This window comes from Scyliorhinus torazame, chromosome 21, assembly GCF_047496885.1.
Source record: "Scyliorhinus torazame isolate Kashiwa2021f chromosome 21, sScyTor2.1, whole genome shotgun sequence".
Taxonomy (NCBI): Eukaryota; Metazoa; Chordata; class Chondrichthyes; order Carcharhiniformes; family Scyliorhinidae; genus Scyliorhinus; species Scyliorhinus torazame.
Genome location: NC_092727.1, coordinates 61606721 through 61623632, shown reverse-complemented (window position 1 = coordinate 61623632; position 16912 = coordinate 61606721). Strand labels below are relative to the sequence as shown.

At 47.1% G+C, this 16912-nt stretch overlaps 1 protein-coding gene across 3 annotated transcripts in view; it reads left to right on the top strand.

The window, feature by feature from the left end:
• The window catches only part of acad8 (acyl-CoA dehydrogenase family, member 8), a 181238-nt gene that overhangs the window by 41476 nt on the left and 122850 nt on the right, over positions 1–16912 (top strand). For all 3 annotated transcript variants that reach the window (XM_072486865.1, XM_072486863.1, XM_072486864.1), the window contains exon 3: positions 10162–10331. In XM_072486865.1, coding sequence (XP_072342966.1) covers positions 10162–10331 — 170 coding nt within the window. The remainder of the gene's footprint in view (positions 1–10161; positions 10332–16912) is intronic.

Genomic DNA, 16912 nt, shown 5'->3' with positions numbered 1-16912 from the left:
CAGCTCTTCTTCCCATTTTCCTTTCAGCTCATCTACCATGATCTCCCCCTCGTCTCTCATTTCCCTATATATATCAGACACTGTACCTTCACCGACCCATGCCCCCGAAATCACTGTCCTGGATCCCTTGCGCCGGGAGCTGCGGAAATTCCCTCACCTGTTGCCTCGCAAATGCCCTCACTTGCATATATCGGAAGACATTCCCAGGTGGCAACCCGTATTTTTCTACCAATGCTCCCAAACTCGCGAACGTCCCGTCCAAGAACAAGTCCTTCAACTTCCCAATTCCTGCTCGCTGCCAAGATTGCAATCCCCCATCTATCCTCCCCGGGACGAACCTGTGATTGTTCCTTATCGGGGACCACACCGAGGCACCCGTCACTCCCCTATGTCGTCTCCACTGCCCCCAAATCTTCAAAGTCGCCCCCACTATTGGGTTTGTGGTGTATTTGTTCGGGGGGAATGGTAACGGTGCCGTCGCCAGTGCTTTTAAACTTGTTCCCTTACAGGACGCCATCTCCAGTCTTTTCCACGCTGCCCCTTCTTCTTCCCTCATCCACTTACATATCATGGACACGTTGGCGGCCCAATAATAGTCACTCAGACTCGGCAGTGCCAGTACCCCTCTGTCCCTACTGCGCTGCAGGAAACCCCTCTTTACCCTCAGGGTCTTTCCAGCCCACACAAAGCTCATAATACTCATGTCCACTTTCTTGAAAAAGGCCTTTGTAATCAGTATGGGGAGGCACTGAAACACGAAAAGAAACCTCGGGAGGACCACCATTTTAACCGCCTGTACTCTGCCCGCCAATGACAGGGGCACCATGTCCCACCTCTTAAAGTCCTCCTCCATCTGCTCTACCAGTCGCGTCAAGTTAAGTTTATGCAAGGTTCCCCAGTTCCTGGCCACCTGGATCCCTAGATATCGAAAATCCCTTGCTACTCTCCTCAGCGGCAGACCGTCTATCCCCTTGCCCTGTTCCCCGGGGTGCATCACAAAAAGTTCACTCTTTCCCATATTCAATTTATATCCCGAGAACTCTCCAAACTCCCTGAGCATCTGCATTATCTCTGGCATCCCCTCCACTGGGTCCGCCACATATAGCAGCAAATCATCCGCATATAATGACACCCGATGTTCCTCTCCTCTTCTGAGCACCCCCCTCCACTTCTTAGAGCCCCTCAGCGCTATGGCCAATGGCTCGATTGCCAACGCGAACAGTAACGGGGACAGGGGGCACCCCTGTCTTGTGCCCCTATGTAATCGGAAATAGTCGGATCGTTGCCTGTTTGTAACCACGCTTGCCACCGGGGCCCCGTACAGGAGCTGAACCCATCTGATGAACCCCTCTCCAAATCCAAATCTCTTCAGTACCTCCCACAGGTAGTCCCACTCCACTCTATCAAATGCCTTCTCTGCATCCATCGCCACCACTATCTCCGCCTCCCCCTCCGGTGGGGACATCATCATCACCCCCAGCAACCTTCGTATATTGGCATTCAATTGCCTCCCTTTAACAAACCCTGTCTGGTCGTCATGTACCACCCCTGGGACACAGTCCTCTATCCTTGTCGCCATCACTTTGGCTAGTAACTTGGCATCTACATTTAGGAGGGAGATGGGCCTGTATGACCCGCACTGCAGCGGGTCTTTGTCTCGTTTCAGGATCAACGATATCGTCGCCTCCGACATTGTCGGGAGTAGCATCCCCCTTTCCATAGCCTCGTTAAAGGTTCTCGTCAGGAGTGTGGCCAGTAGGTCCACATATTTCCTGTAAAATTCCACCGGGAACCAATCTGGTCCCGGGGCCTTTCCTGCCTGCATGTTCCCAATTCCTTTAATCACCTCCTCCACCTCAATCTGCGCTCCCAAACCTGCCACCTCCTGCTCCTCAACCCTCGGGAACTCCAGCTGGTCCAGGAAGTGTATCATTCCCTCTTTCCCCTCCGGGGGTTGGGACTTATACAGCCTCTCATAAAATGACTTAAACACCCCGTTCACCCTCCCCGCTCTCTGCTCCATCCTTCCCTCCCCGTCCCTAACTCCTCCGATCTCTCTCGCCGCCCCCCTCTTCCTAAGTTGTTGGGCCAGCAATCGGCTCGCCTTTTCCCCATATTCGTATTGTATTCCCTGTGCCTTCCTCCACTGCATCTCCGCCTTACCCGTGGTCAGCAGGTCAAACTCCGTCTGTAGTCTCCGTCTTTCCCTGTATAGCCCTTCATCCGGGGCCTCCGCATATTGCCTATCCACCCTCAGAATCTCCCCAATCAGTCTCTCCCTTTCTTTACCCTCTTGTTTCCCCCTGTGGGCTCTTATGAAAATCAGCTCCCCCTAACCACCGCCTTCAGCGCCTCCCATACTACTCCCACCTGGACCGCTCCATCATCATTGACCTCTAGGTATCTTTCAATACATCCCCTCACCCTTCCACATACCCCCTCGTCCGCCAACAGTCCCATGTCTAATCTCCAAAGTGGGCGCTGCTCCTTCTCCTCTCCTGGATCCAGATCCACCCAATGTGGGGCGTGATCTGAAACGGCTATAGCCGAATATTCCGTTCCTACCACTTTCGGGGTCAGCGCCCTTCCTAGGACAAAAAAGTCTATCCGGGAGTATACTTTATGGACGTGGGAGAAGAAGGAAAACTCTTTACTCCTCGGTCTAGCAAATCTCCAAGGATCTACTCCTCCCATCTGCTCCATAAACCCCTTAAGCACCTTGGCTGCTGCCGGCCTCCTCCCGGTCCTAGATCTGGACCGGTCCAGCACCATGTTGAAGTCCCGTCCCCCCCCATTACCAAATTTCCCATCTCTAGGTCCGGGATGAGCCCCAACATACGCTTCATAAAACCCGCGTCATCCCAGTTCGGGCCGTATACGTTCGCCAGCACCACCGCCTCACCTTGCAATCACCCGGCTAGATTCCCTTCTAGCTTGATTGCTCCCCCATATTGCTTCCGGGAGTCAGCAAACTCTGGCTGACCTCGGCTTCCCCCGTTTACCCTTGGCCTCCCTGCGTGTGAGGCCCCCTTCCTTCCTGCGCCCACTTTTCCCGCCGCAATTTCCATAGCGCGGGAAAAAGCCCCGTGCTTCCCTCTCGGCCCCGCCCCTAGTGGCGCAGCTCCCTCTCCCCTTCCCCACCGGCGCCCACATTTCTTCGTGTGTCCCCCCTCGGGGGGGGAGGGAGAAAAAAATTAAAATGGGTTTGTCCGTAAAAAATTTCCGTTGGGGCTCCCGATAAGAGCCCAAAAGTCCATTGAAACGGGAGGTGCCGAAACGTGCGGCTTAGCTGGTCATCGCCGCAATTGGAAGTTCTTGTAGTGGTATTGTTAAATGTTGTTTGTAAGATCGGAAATTTTTTCCAAGACCCCACGCCTTATTTGTATGCAGAAGCCTTTGAGAACTTGCCCGCACGCTCATCGGCAGAAATCGCTGAGAGCTTGCCAGACCCCCGTTACTAACTGCTCTTCTGGTTCGAAGGTAGAACCTTTACGGCAACCCCCCACAATGACTACATTTCTTGCCCGTTCTTGCCGGTTGCTCAGGCAGTGAAGAAACGGCATTGGTCTCTGCCCTGCCTGAGGACCCCCCTCTGGTCAGCTACGCTCGGGTAGAGCACACACTGCATTGGTCACCGTCCTACCCGGGGATTCCATCCAATTCTTACCCGTCGCATCCCATACGCACCTCATTTCGGCACTTTTGGTTCAAAAAGTTTTGATTTGTTTTCCGGCAACCCTTAGGTTGCCATCCCTATGCTATTTACATCCTCAAACATTTGGATGGTAAATCGCACAGCCTGCGAGACGGCTCGCACTGTTTCAGTACTTTTAAGTGTGTCTTGTCCTGAATATTCGGTTTAAAAAAAAAAATGAGGGAGTCACGCATGGTGACAAATTGTAACGGCGTACTCAGATCAGTAGCCTCCACTAATAATGCCCCGATTTGGCCAGTGAGAAAGCCCGATGGATCATGGCGACTGACCATCAATTACCGGGAACTCAACAAAGTCACCCCCGCAGCATCCCCCACGGTAGCCACAAGTCTCGAGACCATGCTCAAACAGGGACTCAACGTCTTCAAACGTCACCCACAGTTTTGCTGGATAGAGCACCCCACACTTGATCTGCCTTCGATAGGGGGCTGGTTAGCACAAGGCTAAGTCGCTGGCTTTGAAAGCAGACCAAGGCAGGCCAGCAGCACGGTTCAATTCCCGTACCAGCCTCCCCGAACAGGTGCCGGAATGTGGCGACTAGGGGCTTTTCACAGTAACTTAATTTGAAGTTACTTGTGACAATAAGCGATTTTCATAAAGAGCCGCCTTGGCCTGCACGCCTTTTTGCCAGCTCCTCTCCAATGTCCTGACCTTGTTCCCCTCCCATTCGCAGTCTCGCTTCTCCCTGGATCTGCGACCTTTGTGCCTACAAGCACTTCTCGACTCTTTCCATCGAACCTTTCACGGGTGCAATTGCTCCTTCAATGGCCTTGGAACTGTCTTCCTGCATTTCTTTTTATTGTTGGCGGAACTTTGAACGCCATCAATTGCTCCATCTGGGGTTGTCCAGCTTGCAACAGCCGTCTCCCTCTGCCATCTTTCCAATTGTTGCTGGGCGACAGGTTTCTTTCAGTTCCTTGGCCAGGGTTTTATAGCCAGCATACATGCCATTCCCGGGGGGAACACCTTCAGCCGGGTTTTATAACCAATAGACATGCCATTCCCGGGGGAACTTCTCCTCCACACCTTCAGCTACACTTTCCTGTCAAAATTCCCCCATTTTCATGTAAAAAGAGCTCAAATCCACACCTTCAAGCCGGAGCTGCCCTGTATTCAACCACTCACTCCATGGCTGCTACCGGACGTCTCACTGCTGTTTGGTGCCCCCACGGCAATGTGCAGTCCAACGATGTGAGTTCAGGGTACTTATGGTTGTACAGGGGCAGGGATGCCCATTGTCCCCGTTACTGTTTGTGCCGGCGATTGAGCCATTGGCCATTTCGCTTAGATCATCAGGTGGGTGGAGGGGCATAGAGTGGGGGAGTAAGGAGCATCGGGTGTCCTTTTATGCGGATGACCTGTTTCAGATCCTTTCTCTAGTGTGGGGAGGATAATGGAGCTGTTGAGGAGGTTTGCATCCTTTTCCGAGTACAAATTGAAAGTGACTAAGAGCAAGATCTTCTCGGTGAATCCCCTGGGGAAGGAAGTGGATTTGGGAAGGCTAATGTTTAGGCTGGCCAAGACAAGGTTTAGGTATTTAGGGATTCAGGTGGCTCATGACTGGGCCTTGCTGCATAAATTGAACCTGGCCAGTCAGGTGGAGAGGGTGAAGGGGAACTTAAAAGATCTGGATGCCCTCCCGTTGTCCGTGGCAGGGAGAGTGCAGCCAGTCAAAATGAACATTCTACCGAGGTTCTTATTTGTGTTCCAGTGTCTCACGATCTTCCTCCCTAAATCTTTTTTCATTACGGTTGATAAGTTAATCTTGGGCTTTATCTGAGTGGGTAAGACTCCCATGTTTTGAAGAGCCTTCCTGCAGGGGATGTGGCAATCATGGGGTTGGCGCTACCGAATCTTATCTATTAGTACAGTAAGAAGTCTTACAACACCAGGTTAAAGTCCAACAGATTTGTTTCGAATCACAAGCTTTCGGAGCGCAGCTCCTTCCTCAGGTGAACTATTACTAGTGGGTAAACATCGAGAAAATGTGAAGTGGTTGAAGGAGCTGGTGCTAAGGTGGGGGCAGATGGAGGAGGCTTCCTGTGTAGGTTCGTGTCAAAGACGTTGATGATGGCTCCTCTTCCATTCTCTCTGCACTGTAAATTCTATGATCGCCCCGGCCAGTTTCTCTGCGAGCCCGGTGGTGGTGGCATCTCTTATGGATTTGGAACCAATTTAGGCAACATTTTAAATGGGAGCAATGTATAAGATTTGGAGGAGGGGGGCAGCATGGTGGCACAGTGATTAGCATTCCTGCCTCACGGCGCCGAGGTCCCAGGTTTGATCCTGGCTCTGGGTCACTGTCCGTGTGGAGTTTGCACATTCTCCCCGTGTTTGCGTGGGTTTAGCCCCCACAACCCAAAGATGTGCAGGGAAGGTGGATTGGCCATGTTAAATTGCCCCTTAATTGGAAAAATGAATTGGGTACACTAAATTTTTTTTAAAAAGAAAAAAGATTTGGAGGAGGAAGGGGTCGAAAGGTTCAGGGATTTGTTTGTAGAAGGTAGGTTTATGGAATTTGGAGGAAATAGGGAGAAATTTCAACTCCCGAGGGGGATTTTGTTTAGGTGTTTGCAGTTGAGGAACTTTGTTCATAAGGAGCTGTCTTTGTTCTCTCGGTCACCGGGACCTACGCTTATGGATAGGATGCTATCTCGAAATGAGATAGAGATTTCCGATATTTCTGGGTGGTTGTTGGAGATAGGGAGAGCACCATTGAAGGAAGTAAAGGGGAAATGGGAAGAGGAGCTTGCCCTGGAGGTGGAGGGAGGTGGCTGGGGTGAGACTTGCGTGGGTGTATTCCACCTCTTTTCCCAGGCTGAGCTTGATGCAGTTTCAAATAGTTCACAGGGCGCACTTGACTGGAGCGCGCACGAGTGGGTTCTTACCCGGAATAGAGACAAATGTGGGTGTTGTTCGAAGTGGCCTGCAAACTATTCACACATGTTCTGGTCCTGCCCTAAGTTTTTTGAGGTTTGGGTCTCCGGTTTAGAGACTATGTCGGAGATTATGGGAGTCAGGCTGGAGCCGTGTCCATTGGTGGCGATCTTTGGGGTGTCGGACTCGCCGGTGCACCTGGAGGGCGCCATCTAAGGCTTTGGCATGATTGGGGACTTCTCAAAGTTTGTGAGACTGGAAAAGATTAAGCATGTTATTAGAGGGTCCGATGAAAGGTTCTATTCCAGGTGGAAGCTCTTCATCACCTTTAAGGACTTGTTTGTGGCCGGCAACTAGGGGGAGTTGGTGGAGGTTGGGTCAGGAGAAGGAGGGGGAGATTTGGGGTTATTGCTATTTTAAAAAAAAAAAAAAAAAACATATTTTGGATCATTTTGTATGTGATAATTTGAAATTTTTGGAATAAAAATATTTATAAACAGCTGGGAAAAGAACCCAAAAAATTGTCGTGGCTACAAGAGTACGTCAGAGGCTGGGAATTCTGCAGCGAGTAGCCCACCTTCTGACTCCTTAACGCCTGTCCATCTACAAGACATAAGTCAGGAGTGTCATGGACCATATTCCACTTGCCTGGAATGTACAGCTTCAGCAGCTATCAAGATGCTTGATGCCATCCAGGATGTAGCATCCCATTTAATTAAGATCCTATCCACTCGTCTAAAATTTCCTCCACCATCAGTGTACCACGGCTGCAGTGTGTACTGTCCACACAATGCAAACAGCAATCCTACGACCTTCATGGCTATGATCTAGGCTTGGGAATATCGTCCCCTCCAGGTTCCCTTCCCAATCTCACCCAATTCACCACAAAGAATATAGCAAATTAAGGAGAAGGCTCACCGCCACCTTCTAAGAGCAACTAGGGTTGGGAAATCAAAGCTGGCACACCAAGACAATGAGAAGTGTAGATAAGATTTGATGTTCTTTTGAGCCTTTTCTATGAGAGAGCCAGGAAGAAAAATCAACATCTGTTCACCGAGAGTATTGATGCAGAGTCTTTTGGCACTGTACTAAAGTTACATTTCTAAAAGGCTAGGCAGGGTTTTTTGTTCTTTCCTACAGTGTGTTTGCTTGATTTAATAAGTTTTGAACTGTAATTGTTGAATAATTTTGAATCAGTGTAATGCTGTCATTGCTGTTCCTTCAGTGTATATTTGCAATCACAACATTAACCAGTAACATCGGTTAGAAACCATTAACTATCAAACTTAAAATGGAATAAACCTGTTTCTCAAATCGAACAGAATGCATTTTAAATTGGAGTGATTATGTATATTACAATGACTTGGATTGTGCTGTGGTAAAGGCATCTAAGCTCAGTATTCACCATCATGACTCAATCTCAGGGGTTGGACCATATAGAGAATAATGCAGAAATTGAGAAGTTGCTGTAAGTCTGCATTACTTGAGAAATTGAGCTATAGCAGTTACCCGAGTACAATCTGCATTGCGATCATGATTTGACTACCGTTTGTCTCAATGTAAAACCTTGGAAAAGCTGTACTTTATTGAATGGGATATAACTTGATGTTTTTTGGCGCATTAACATCATAATTACTGCTAAGGACCCTCACCCCTGAAATAACTCATTTTGTATTTGGGGAATGTCAAATCTTTCCTCGATGATTAAAAATTCAACAGATTTTACTTTTTTATCTTGAGAAGTCTGTATCTTTATTTTCATAGCTAAATACAGTCATACATTTTTTCACTATCTGTAAATTAAAATGAAAAATGAAGGACTTTAGGTGCATTTGACTTTGTGTGCTGCCTGTGAATACTACAATTAATTGCAAGATGATACTTGCTGACATTACTGCCTCCACACTCAGCAAGTCATTTGTTGACTGGGACCCTTGCTCAGTCGATTGATAGACATAACACCTTTAACTTTGAATCAAATCATTTCTTTATTAAACACAACATAAAAATCCCAAAGCTTATCACTCCTCCAAAAGAGGTTTATTATACACTATCCAAAGCACACAAATGATTCTACCTTCCTGTACTACCACTATAAGTTCATAAGCATAAGTTAGACTGTTAATATTCATCTAATAACTTTGTGGACTTGTGGAGACTTCACCACCCACCTAACCGCACTGGCCGGGCACAAGCGGAGATCGGACTCAGTCTTTATGCTTGAGGTTTGAGGTCTTCTGCAATTGGTCTTCCTCGAGGTTTTGCATACCTTGGTTACTTCTGATATTTATCTCTTTCTTGGGACTGTGTCTGATTGCCTACGTGCATTCCGACACGTAACCGATGACCGCATCCCCTTTCATCGGACAGACCACAGAAAATACTAATGTTTATGGCCCATTATATTTGACACCCACATACCCACATATAACTCATCCTCTTCTCGGGTGATCATTCCCAGACCTTATTTCCAGCTCTAGCCTCTGGCACCTTTTGTCGATAACAATGGATCTTGCTGTCGGGGTCACTCTCCACTCTTAATGTCTCTTTTGTTTCTTCAGTGTCTCTTTTACTTGGCCACATTTCCGAGCAGGCTTTGGGCCAGAGCCACACATCACTTTGATTTGGCACTGGACTTAACAGCTGTGGAGAAAGGGGAAAAAGGATATTTGTAGGTAGCTTTCATTGAGCTTAGTGGTGAATAGCATAGCTTTGCTGCTGACCAGAAAATCTAGGCCCGCTTCAAATTAACTCCCCTCATCTATCTCTATATGTAGCATCCCAGCCTTTGCCTCACATTATTTAGTGCTGCTTGGCACTGTAATACTCCCCTCACATTTATTCAATCCTTAATCTTCATCAAAGCTAGTTGAATTTCAGACAGATTGATTCTGCTCTACTCCAGTGCAAGTCCAACCCAGCTTCCACTTTTTCTCAGCAGCAACTCACTGAAAATAAAACACAAATTAATTTAAAGTTCTGAGTTAGGTGAAATGTAGGAAAGTTTAAACTTTGATTCTATTATAAATTTTTTTTGCTTTATTCTTAATGAGGGCAATTTACACTTTTAAATTTGCTCTGATAGCTTTGTTTCAGCTCCCTCTCCCAAGAATGCACCTGTTCCACAATGTCTCACAACTTGTCAATTAATCACTCCGTTAAACAAAGCTAAGGTTCCAGTATGTAACATCTGCAGCACAAAAGGAGGCAATTCTTGTATGTTGTTGCCTTTGCCTAAAAGGAGCATTCACTGCTCCACAATATAATTTGGCTGTCTTTGCCAAATGATAGGTCTTACTATCACTGCAAATATTCTGCTTGTTCCTTTGAGAATGTTGTCTCTAAGTACTATATCTGTTGCTAAACCAACACAATTTACTACTTTCAAACCTTTACTGGAATATAGAATGGGTCTGAGCAGAAGCTAGGCACTTGTATGGCTTGATGTAGATACTTTATGCTTGCTGTATCATTCTACAATTTAGAAGCGTACATTTTCTCAAAATTTTCTTTGAATTTTGTTTTGGGGTTATAACTTTTTATAATTTCTGTATTTCAATGTTGAACAGGAACACTTTCCTGTGGAGGTAATGAGGAAAGCTGCTCAACTCGGGTTTGGTGGGATTTATGTTCGTCCGGATGTCGGGGGATCGGGACTATCACGAGTGGACACTTCGATCATATTCGAAGCATTGTCAACAGGCTGTACAAGTACCACTGCTTACATCAGTATTCATAAGTAAGTTGATATGGAAATGACACCCAGCCCACAAGATTACTAACAACGCAGTGTCTTAAATAAATGTCCTGAGACCCTTTGCGGAATAAATGGAAAGTGAGGAATAATAGGAGAATAAGGAGACTTGAAAGAAGGCGCGATGGAAGAGACAGCTTTGGATACAAGATCTTGAAATGCAGTGGAGAAAGCAGTCGAACAATAGTACAGATATGGAGTTGGGTATAATAAATGTAAACATGGAAGCTGATCCCATACCTAAGGATATTTCTGTGGGACACCCCATACAGGAGCGGGTTAGAAGGAAGATTTGGGAGCCTGCCAAATGGGAATAGGAAGCGAAGCTGTTGGAGGAGGTAAACTAACCATTGTGTCAAAAAGGAGTTGATCCAAGTTGACTCATGAAGTCATGTAGAAAAATGTGGAATGCTTGACTATGTTAAATACTGCAGAGATGACATGAAAATACACTGTATTGTGCTCATGGAAATAAAGGATGTTCTTGGTACATTATGGTATTATCTGTGGAGAGAGAAACAGAGTTACCATGTCAAGTTGAACATGACTCTTCGCCCAAGGCTTTTTACACGTACATAAAAAGCAAGAGGGTAGCCAGGGAAAGGGTTGGCCCACTGAAGGAGAGGAGAGGGAATCTACATGTGGAGCCAGAGGAAATGGGCGAGGTACTAAATGAATACTTTGCATCACTATTCACCAAAGAGAAGGAATTGGTGGATGTTGAGTCTGGAGAAGGGTATGTAGATAGCCTGGGTCACATTGAGATCCAAAAAGAAGAGGTGTTGAGCGTCTTGAAAAATATTAAGGTGGATAAGTCCCAGGGCCTGATGCGAGCTACCCCAGAATACTGAAGGAGGCAAGAGAGGAAATTACTGAGGCCTTGACCGACATCTTTGGATCCTCATTGTCTTCAGATGATGTCCCGGAGGACTGGAGAATAGTCAATGTTGTTCCTTTGTTCAAGAAGGGTAGCAAGGATAATCCAGGGAACTACAGGCTGGTGAGCCTTACGTCAGTGGTATGGAAATTACTGGAGAGAATTCTTCGAGACAGGATCTGTTCCCATTTGGAAGCAAGTGGACGTGTTAGCGAGAGGCAGCACGGTTTTGTGAAGGGGAACAAAGAACAAAGAAATGTACAGCACAGGAACAGGCCCTTCGGCCCTCCAAGCCCGTGCCGACCATGCTGCCCGACTAAACTACAATCTTCTACACTTCCTGGGTCCGTATCCCTCTATTCCCATCCTATTCATGTATTTGTCAAGATGCCCCTTAAATGTCACTATTGTCCCTGCTTCCACCACCTCCTCCGGTAGCGAGTTCCAGGCACCCACTACCCTCTGCGTAAAAAACTTGCCTCGTACATCTACTCTAAACCTTGCCCCTCTCACCTTAAGCCTATGCCCCCTAGTAATTGACCCCTCTACCCTGGGGAAAAGCCTCTGACTATCCACTCTGTCTATGCCCCTCATAATTTTGTATACCTCTATCAGGTCTCCCCTCAACCTCCTTCGTTCCAGTGAGAACAAACCGAGTTTATTCAACCGCTCCTCATAGCTAATGCCCTCCATACCAGGCAACACTCTGGTAAATCTCTTCTGCACCCTCTCGAAAGCCTCCACATCCTTCTGGTAGTGTGCCGACCAGAATTGAACACTATACTCCAAGTGTGGCCTAACTAAGGTTCTATACAGCTGCAACATGACTTGCCAATTCTTATACTCAATGCCCCGGCCAATGAAGGCAAGCATGCCGTATGCCTTCTTGACTACCTTCTCCACCTGTGTTGCCCCTTTCAATGACCTGTGGACCTGTACACCTAGATCTCTTTGACTTTCAATACTCTTGAGGGTTCTACCATTCACTGTATATTCCCTACCTGCATTAGACCTTCCAAAATGCATTACCTCACATTTGTCCGGATTAAACTCCATCTGCCATCTCTCCGCCCAAGTCTCCAAACAATCTAAATCCTGCTGTATCCTCCGACAGTCCTCATCGCTATCCGCAATTCCACCAACCTTTGTGTCGTCTGCAAACTTACTAATCAGACCAGTTACATTTTCCTCCAAATCATTTATATATACTACAAAGAGCAAAGGTCCCAGCACTGATCCCTGTGGAACACCACTGGTCACAGCCCTCCAATGAGAAAAGCATCCTTCCATTGCTACTCTCTGCCTTCTATGGCCTAGCCAGTTCTGTATCCACCTTGCCAGCTCACCCCTGATCCCGTGTGACTTCACCTTTTGTACTAGTCTACCATGAGGGACCTTGTCAAAGGCCTTACTGAAGTCCATATAGACAACATCCACTGCCCTACCTGCATCAATCATCTTAGTGACCTCCTCGAAAAACTCTATCAAGTTAGTGAGACACAACCTCCCCTTCACAAAACCGTGCTGCCTCTCACTAATACGTCCATTTGCTTCCAAATGGGAGTAGATCCTGTCTCGAAGAATTCTCTCCAGTAATTTCCCTACCACTGAAGTAAGGCTCACCGGCCTGTAGTTCCCGGGATTATCCTTGCTACCCTTCTTAAACAGAGGAACAACATTGGCTATTCTCCAGTCCTCCGGGACATCCCCTGAAGACAGCGAAGATCCAAAGATTTCTGTCAAGGCCTCAGCAATTTCCTCTCCAGCCTCCTTCAGTATTCTGGGGTAGATCCCATCTGGCCCTGGGGACTTATCTACCTTAATATTTTTTAAGACACCCAACACCTCGTCTTTATGGATCTCAATGTGACCCAGGCTATCTACACACCCTTCTCCAGACTCAACATCTACCAATTTCTTCTCTTTGGTGAATACTGATGCAAAGTATTCATTTAGTACCTCGCCCATTTCCTCTGGCTCCACACATAGATTCCCTTGCCTATCCTTCAGTGGGCCAACCCTTTCCCTGGCTACCCTCTTGCTTTTTATGTACGTGTAAAAAGCCTTGGGATTTTCCTTAACCCTATTTGCCAGTGACTTTTCGTGACCCCTTCTAGCCCTCCTGACTCCTTGCTTAAGTTCCTTCCTACTTTCCTTATATTCCACGCAGGCTTCGTCTGTTCCCAGCCTTTTAGCCCTGACAAACGCCTCCTTTTTCTTTTTGACGAGGCCTACAATATCTCTCGTCATCCAAGGTTCCCGAAAATTGCCGTATTTATCCTTCTTCCTCACAGGAACATGTCGGTCCTGAATTCCTTTCAACTGCCACTTGAAAGCCTCCCACATGTCAGATGTTGATTTGCCCTCAAACATCCGCCCTCAATCTATGTTCTTCAGTTCCCGCCTAATATTGTTATAATTACCCTTCCCCCAATTTAGCACATTCATCCTAGGACCACTCTTATCCTTGTCCACCAGTACTTTAAAACTTGCTGAATTGTGGTCACTGTTACCGAAATGCTCCCCTACTGAAACATCTACCACCTGGCCGGGCTCATTCCCCAATACCAGGTCCAGTACCGCCCCTTCCCTAGTTGGACTGTCTACATATTGTTTTAAGAAGCCCTCCTGGATGCTCCTTACAAACTCCGCCCCGTTTAAGCCCCTGGCACTAAGTGAGTCCCAGTCAATATTGGGGAAGTTGAAGTCTCCCATCACCACAACCCTGTTGTTTTTACTCTTTTCCAAAATCTGTCTACCTATCTGCTCCTCTATCTCCCGCTGGCTGTTGGGAGGCCTGTAGTAAACCCCCAACATTGTGACTGCACCCTTCTTGTTCCTGATCTCTACCCATATAGCCTCACTGCCCTCTGAGGTGTCCTCTCGCAGTACAGCTGTGATATTCTCCCGAACCAGTAGCGCAACTCCGCCTCCCCTTTTACATCCCCCTCTATCCCGCCTGAAACATCTAAATCCTGGAACGTTTAGCTGCCAATCCTGCCCTTCCCTCAACCAGATCTCTGTAATGGCAACAACATCATAGTTCCAAGTACTAATCCAAGCTCTAAGTTCATCTGCCTTACCCGTAATACTTCTTGCATTAAAACATATGCACTTCAGGCCACCAGACCCGCTGTGTTCAGCAACATCTCACTGTCTGCTCGGCCTCAGAGCCACACTGTCCCTATTCCTTAGTTCTCCCTCAATGCTCTCACCTTCTGACCTATTGCTCCCGTGCCCACCCCCCTTTAGAGAGGGCGGAGGTCGTGTCTCACTAACTTGATAGAGTTTTTTGAGGAGGTCACAAAGATGATTGATGCAGATAGGGCAGTGGACTTCAGTAAGGCCTTTGACAAAGTCCCTCATGGCAGACTGGTACAAAAGGTGAAGTCACACTGGATCAGAGGTGAGCTGGCAAAATGGATGCAGAATTGGCTAGGTCATAGAAGGCAGAGAGTAGCAATGAAAGGGTGCTTTTCTCATTGGAGGGCTGTGACTAGTGGTGTTCGGCAGGGATCAGTGTTGGGACCTCTGCTGTTCGTAGTATATACAAATGATTTGGAGGAAAATGTAACTGGTCTGATTCGTAAGTTTGTGGACGACACAAAGGTTGGTGGAATTGCGGATAGCGATGAGGACTGTCCGAGGATACAGCAGGATTTAGATTGTTTGGAAAATTGGGCGGATCGATGGCAGATGAAATGAAAAATGAAATGAAAATCGCTTATTGTCACAAGTAGGCTTCAATGAAGTTACTGTGAATAGCCCCTAGTCGCCACATTCCGGCGCCTGTTCGGGGAGGCTGGTATGGGAAGATGGAGTTTAATCCAGACAAATGTGAGGTAATGCATTTTGGAAGGTCTAATACAGGTAGGGAATATACATTGAATGGTAGAACGCTCGCGTATTGGTAGGTCCACAGGTCACTGAAAGGGGCAGCACAGGTGGAGAAAGTAGTCAAGAAGGCATACTGCATGCTTGCCTTCATTGGCTGGGGCATCAAGTATAAAAATTGGCAAGTCATGTTGCAGCTGTATAGAACCTTAGTTAGGACACACTTGAAGTATAGTATTCAATTCTGGTCGCCACACTGCCAGAAGGATGTGGATGCTTTAGAGAGGGTGCAGAAGAGATTTACCAAGATGTTGATTGGTATGGAGGGCATTAGCTATGAGGAGAGGTTGAATAAACTCGGTTTATTCTCACTGGAACGACGAAGGTTGAGGGGCGATCTGATAGAGGTCTACAAAATTATGAGGGGCATAGACAGAGTGGATAGTCAGAGACTTTTTCCCAGGGTAGAGGGGTCAATTACTAGGGGGCATAGGTTTAAGGTGCGAAGCAAGTCTTTTACACAGAGGGTAGTGGGTGCCTGGAACTCGCTGCCGGAGGAAGTAGGGACGATAGTGACGTTTAAGGGGCATCTTGATAAATACATGAATAGGATGGGAATAGAGGGATACGGACCACGGAAGTGTAGAAGAATTTAGTTTCGACAGGCAGCATGGTCGGCGCAGGCTTGGAGGGCCGAAGGGACTGTTCCTGTGCTGTTCTTTTCTTTGTTCTTTGTTGTTGTTGTAACCCATTTCCTCAGATACCGGCAGATCTGAGTTTTTCCAATATTACTTCTGTTTATTTCATATTTCCAGCATCCACAGTATTTTGCTTTTGTTCCAATATTCTTGGTGCCTTTGACCAGAATGATCGAAGCTGCGCCCAGGATGGAAGCTAAGCAGAAGGAATTTGAACAGAATGATGAGTACTTTACAGGAGGGAGTTAGGGGTTGTTGTTAGAGATTATGGAGCATTAGAGGTCATGTAACCATCTGGTGCCCTTAACAGATTAACAAACCTCCAAGAAAGGAATTCTCCTCATCTCCATCTGAAATGGAAGATTCTTTATTTTTATTCTGTTCATCCTGGGCCTAGATTTTCATCCGCAGGTCAGGTGCACAGAGTCAGGAGAATTCCCTTCTTCATGAACTTGACTACTAAAAGTGCCTGACCGAATGTCAGACCTGGGAGTCAGGCCGCGCGAACCTGGAATGGGTGTAGAGGCGGGCTGGGCCTGTCTTATGTCGACCATGCCAACTCACCCGACATCCACCATGGGTAGTCCTTAGGCCCTATGCTGAGATTAAATAAAATATCTTAAGATACTTTACAAAGAAGGGCACAGCAAGCAGGAGCTAAGGGCGATGAATGACTTGGTTAACAGAAGCTTTGTGCAGACCTAATGAGGTATTCCAAGTGGAAGAGTCAGGAAGGAAATTCTAGAATGCAGGGCTATAATGACTGAAGGCCCTGCCACTGGTGATGGGAAGGCAAATACAAAGGACAGCAGAATCAGGATGCAGGATGATGCAAATACAGATCTGGAACCAGTAAAAGCTTTGAATGTATCTAGTCAAGGCTTGAGATAATCAAGGAACCAGTAGATGAGTGGTTTGATGATGACGGGAAAGCAGTATGGGCAGGGGTGGCTTTATACAGAAGTGGTTGAAGCCAGGTTTCGCACCAGACTGATTCTAAATTTGTTCACTGCATTCACTCTGAACCAACAGCTGGGGGAATGGATTGAATATGCGCCGAAGTCTAATCTGTACAGGAGCCAACCATTATTTGTTTTGCCAGTGTTTAGTTCATAGAAATGTATTACTTGCCATCAGAAAAGCAGTCTCATGACACC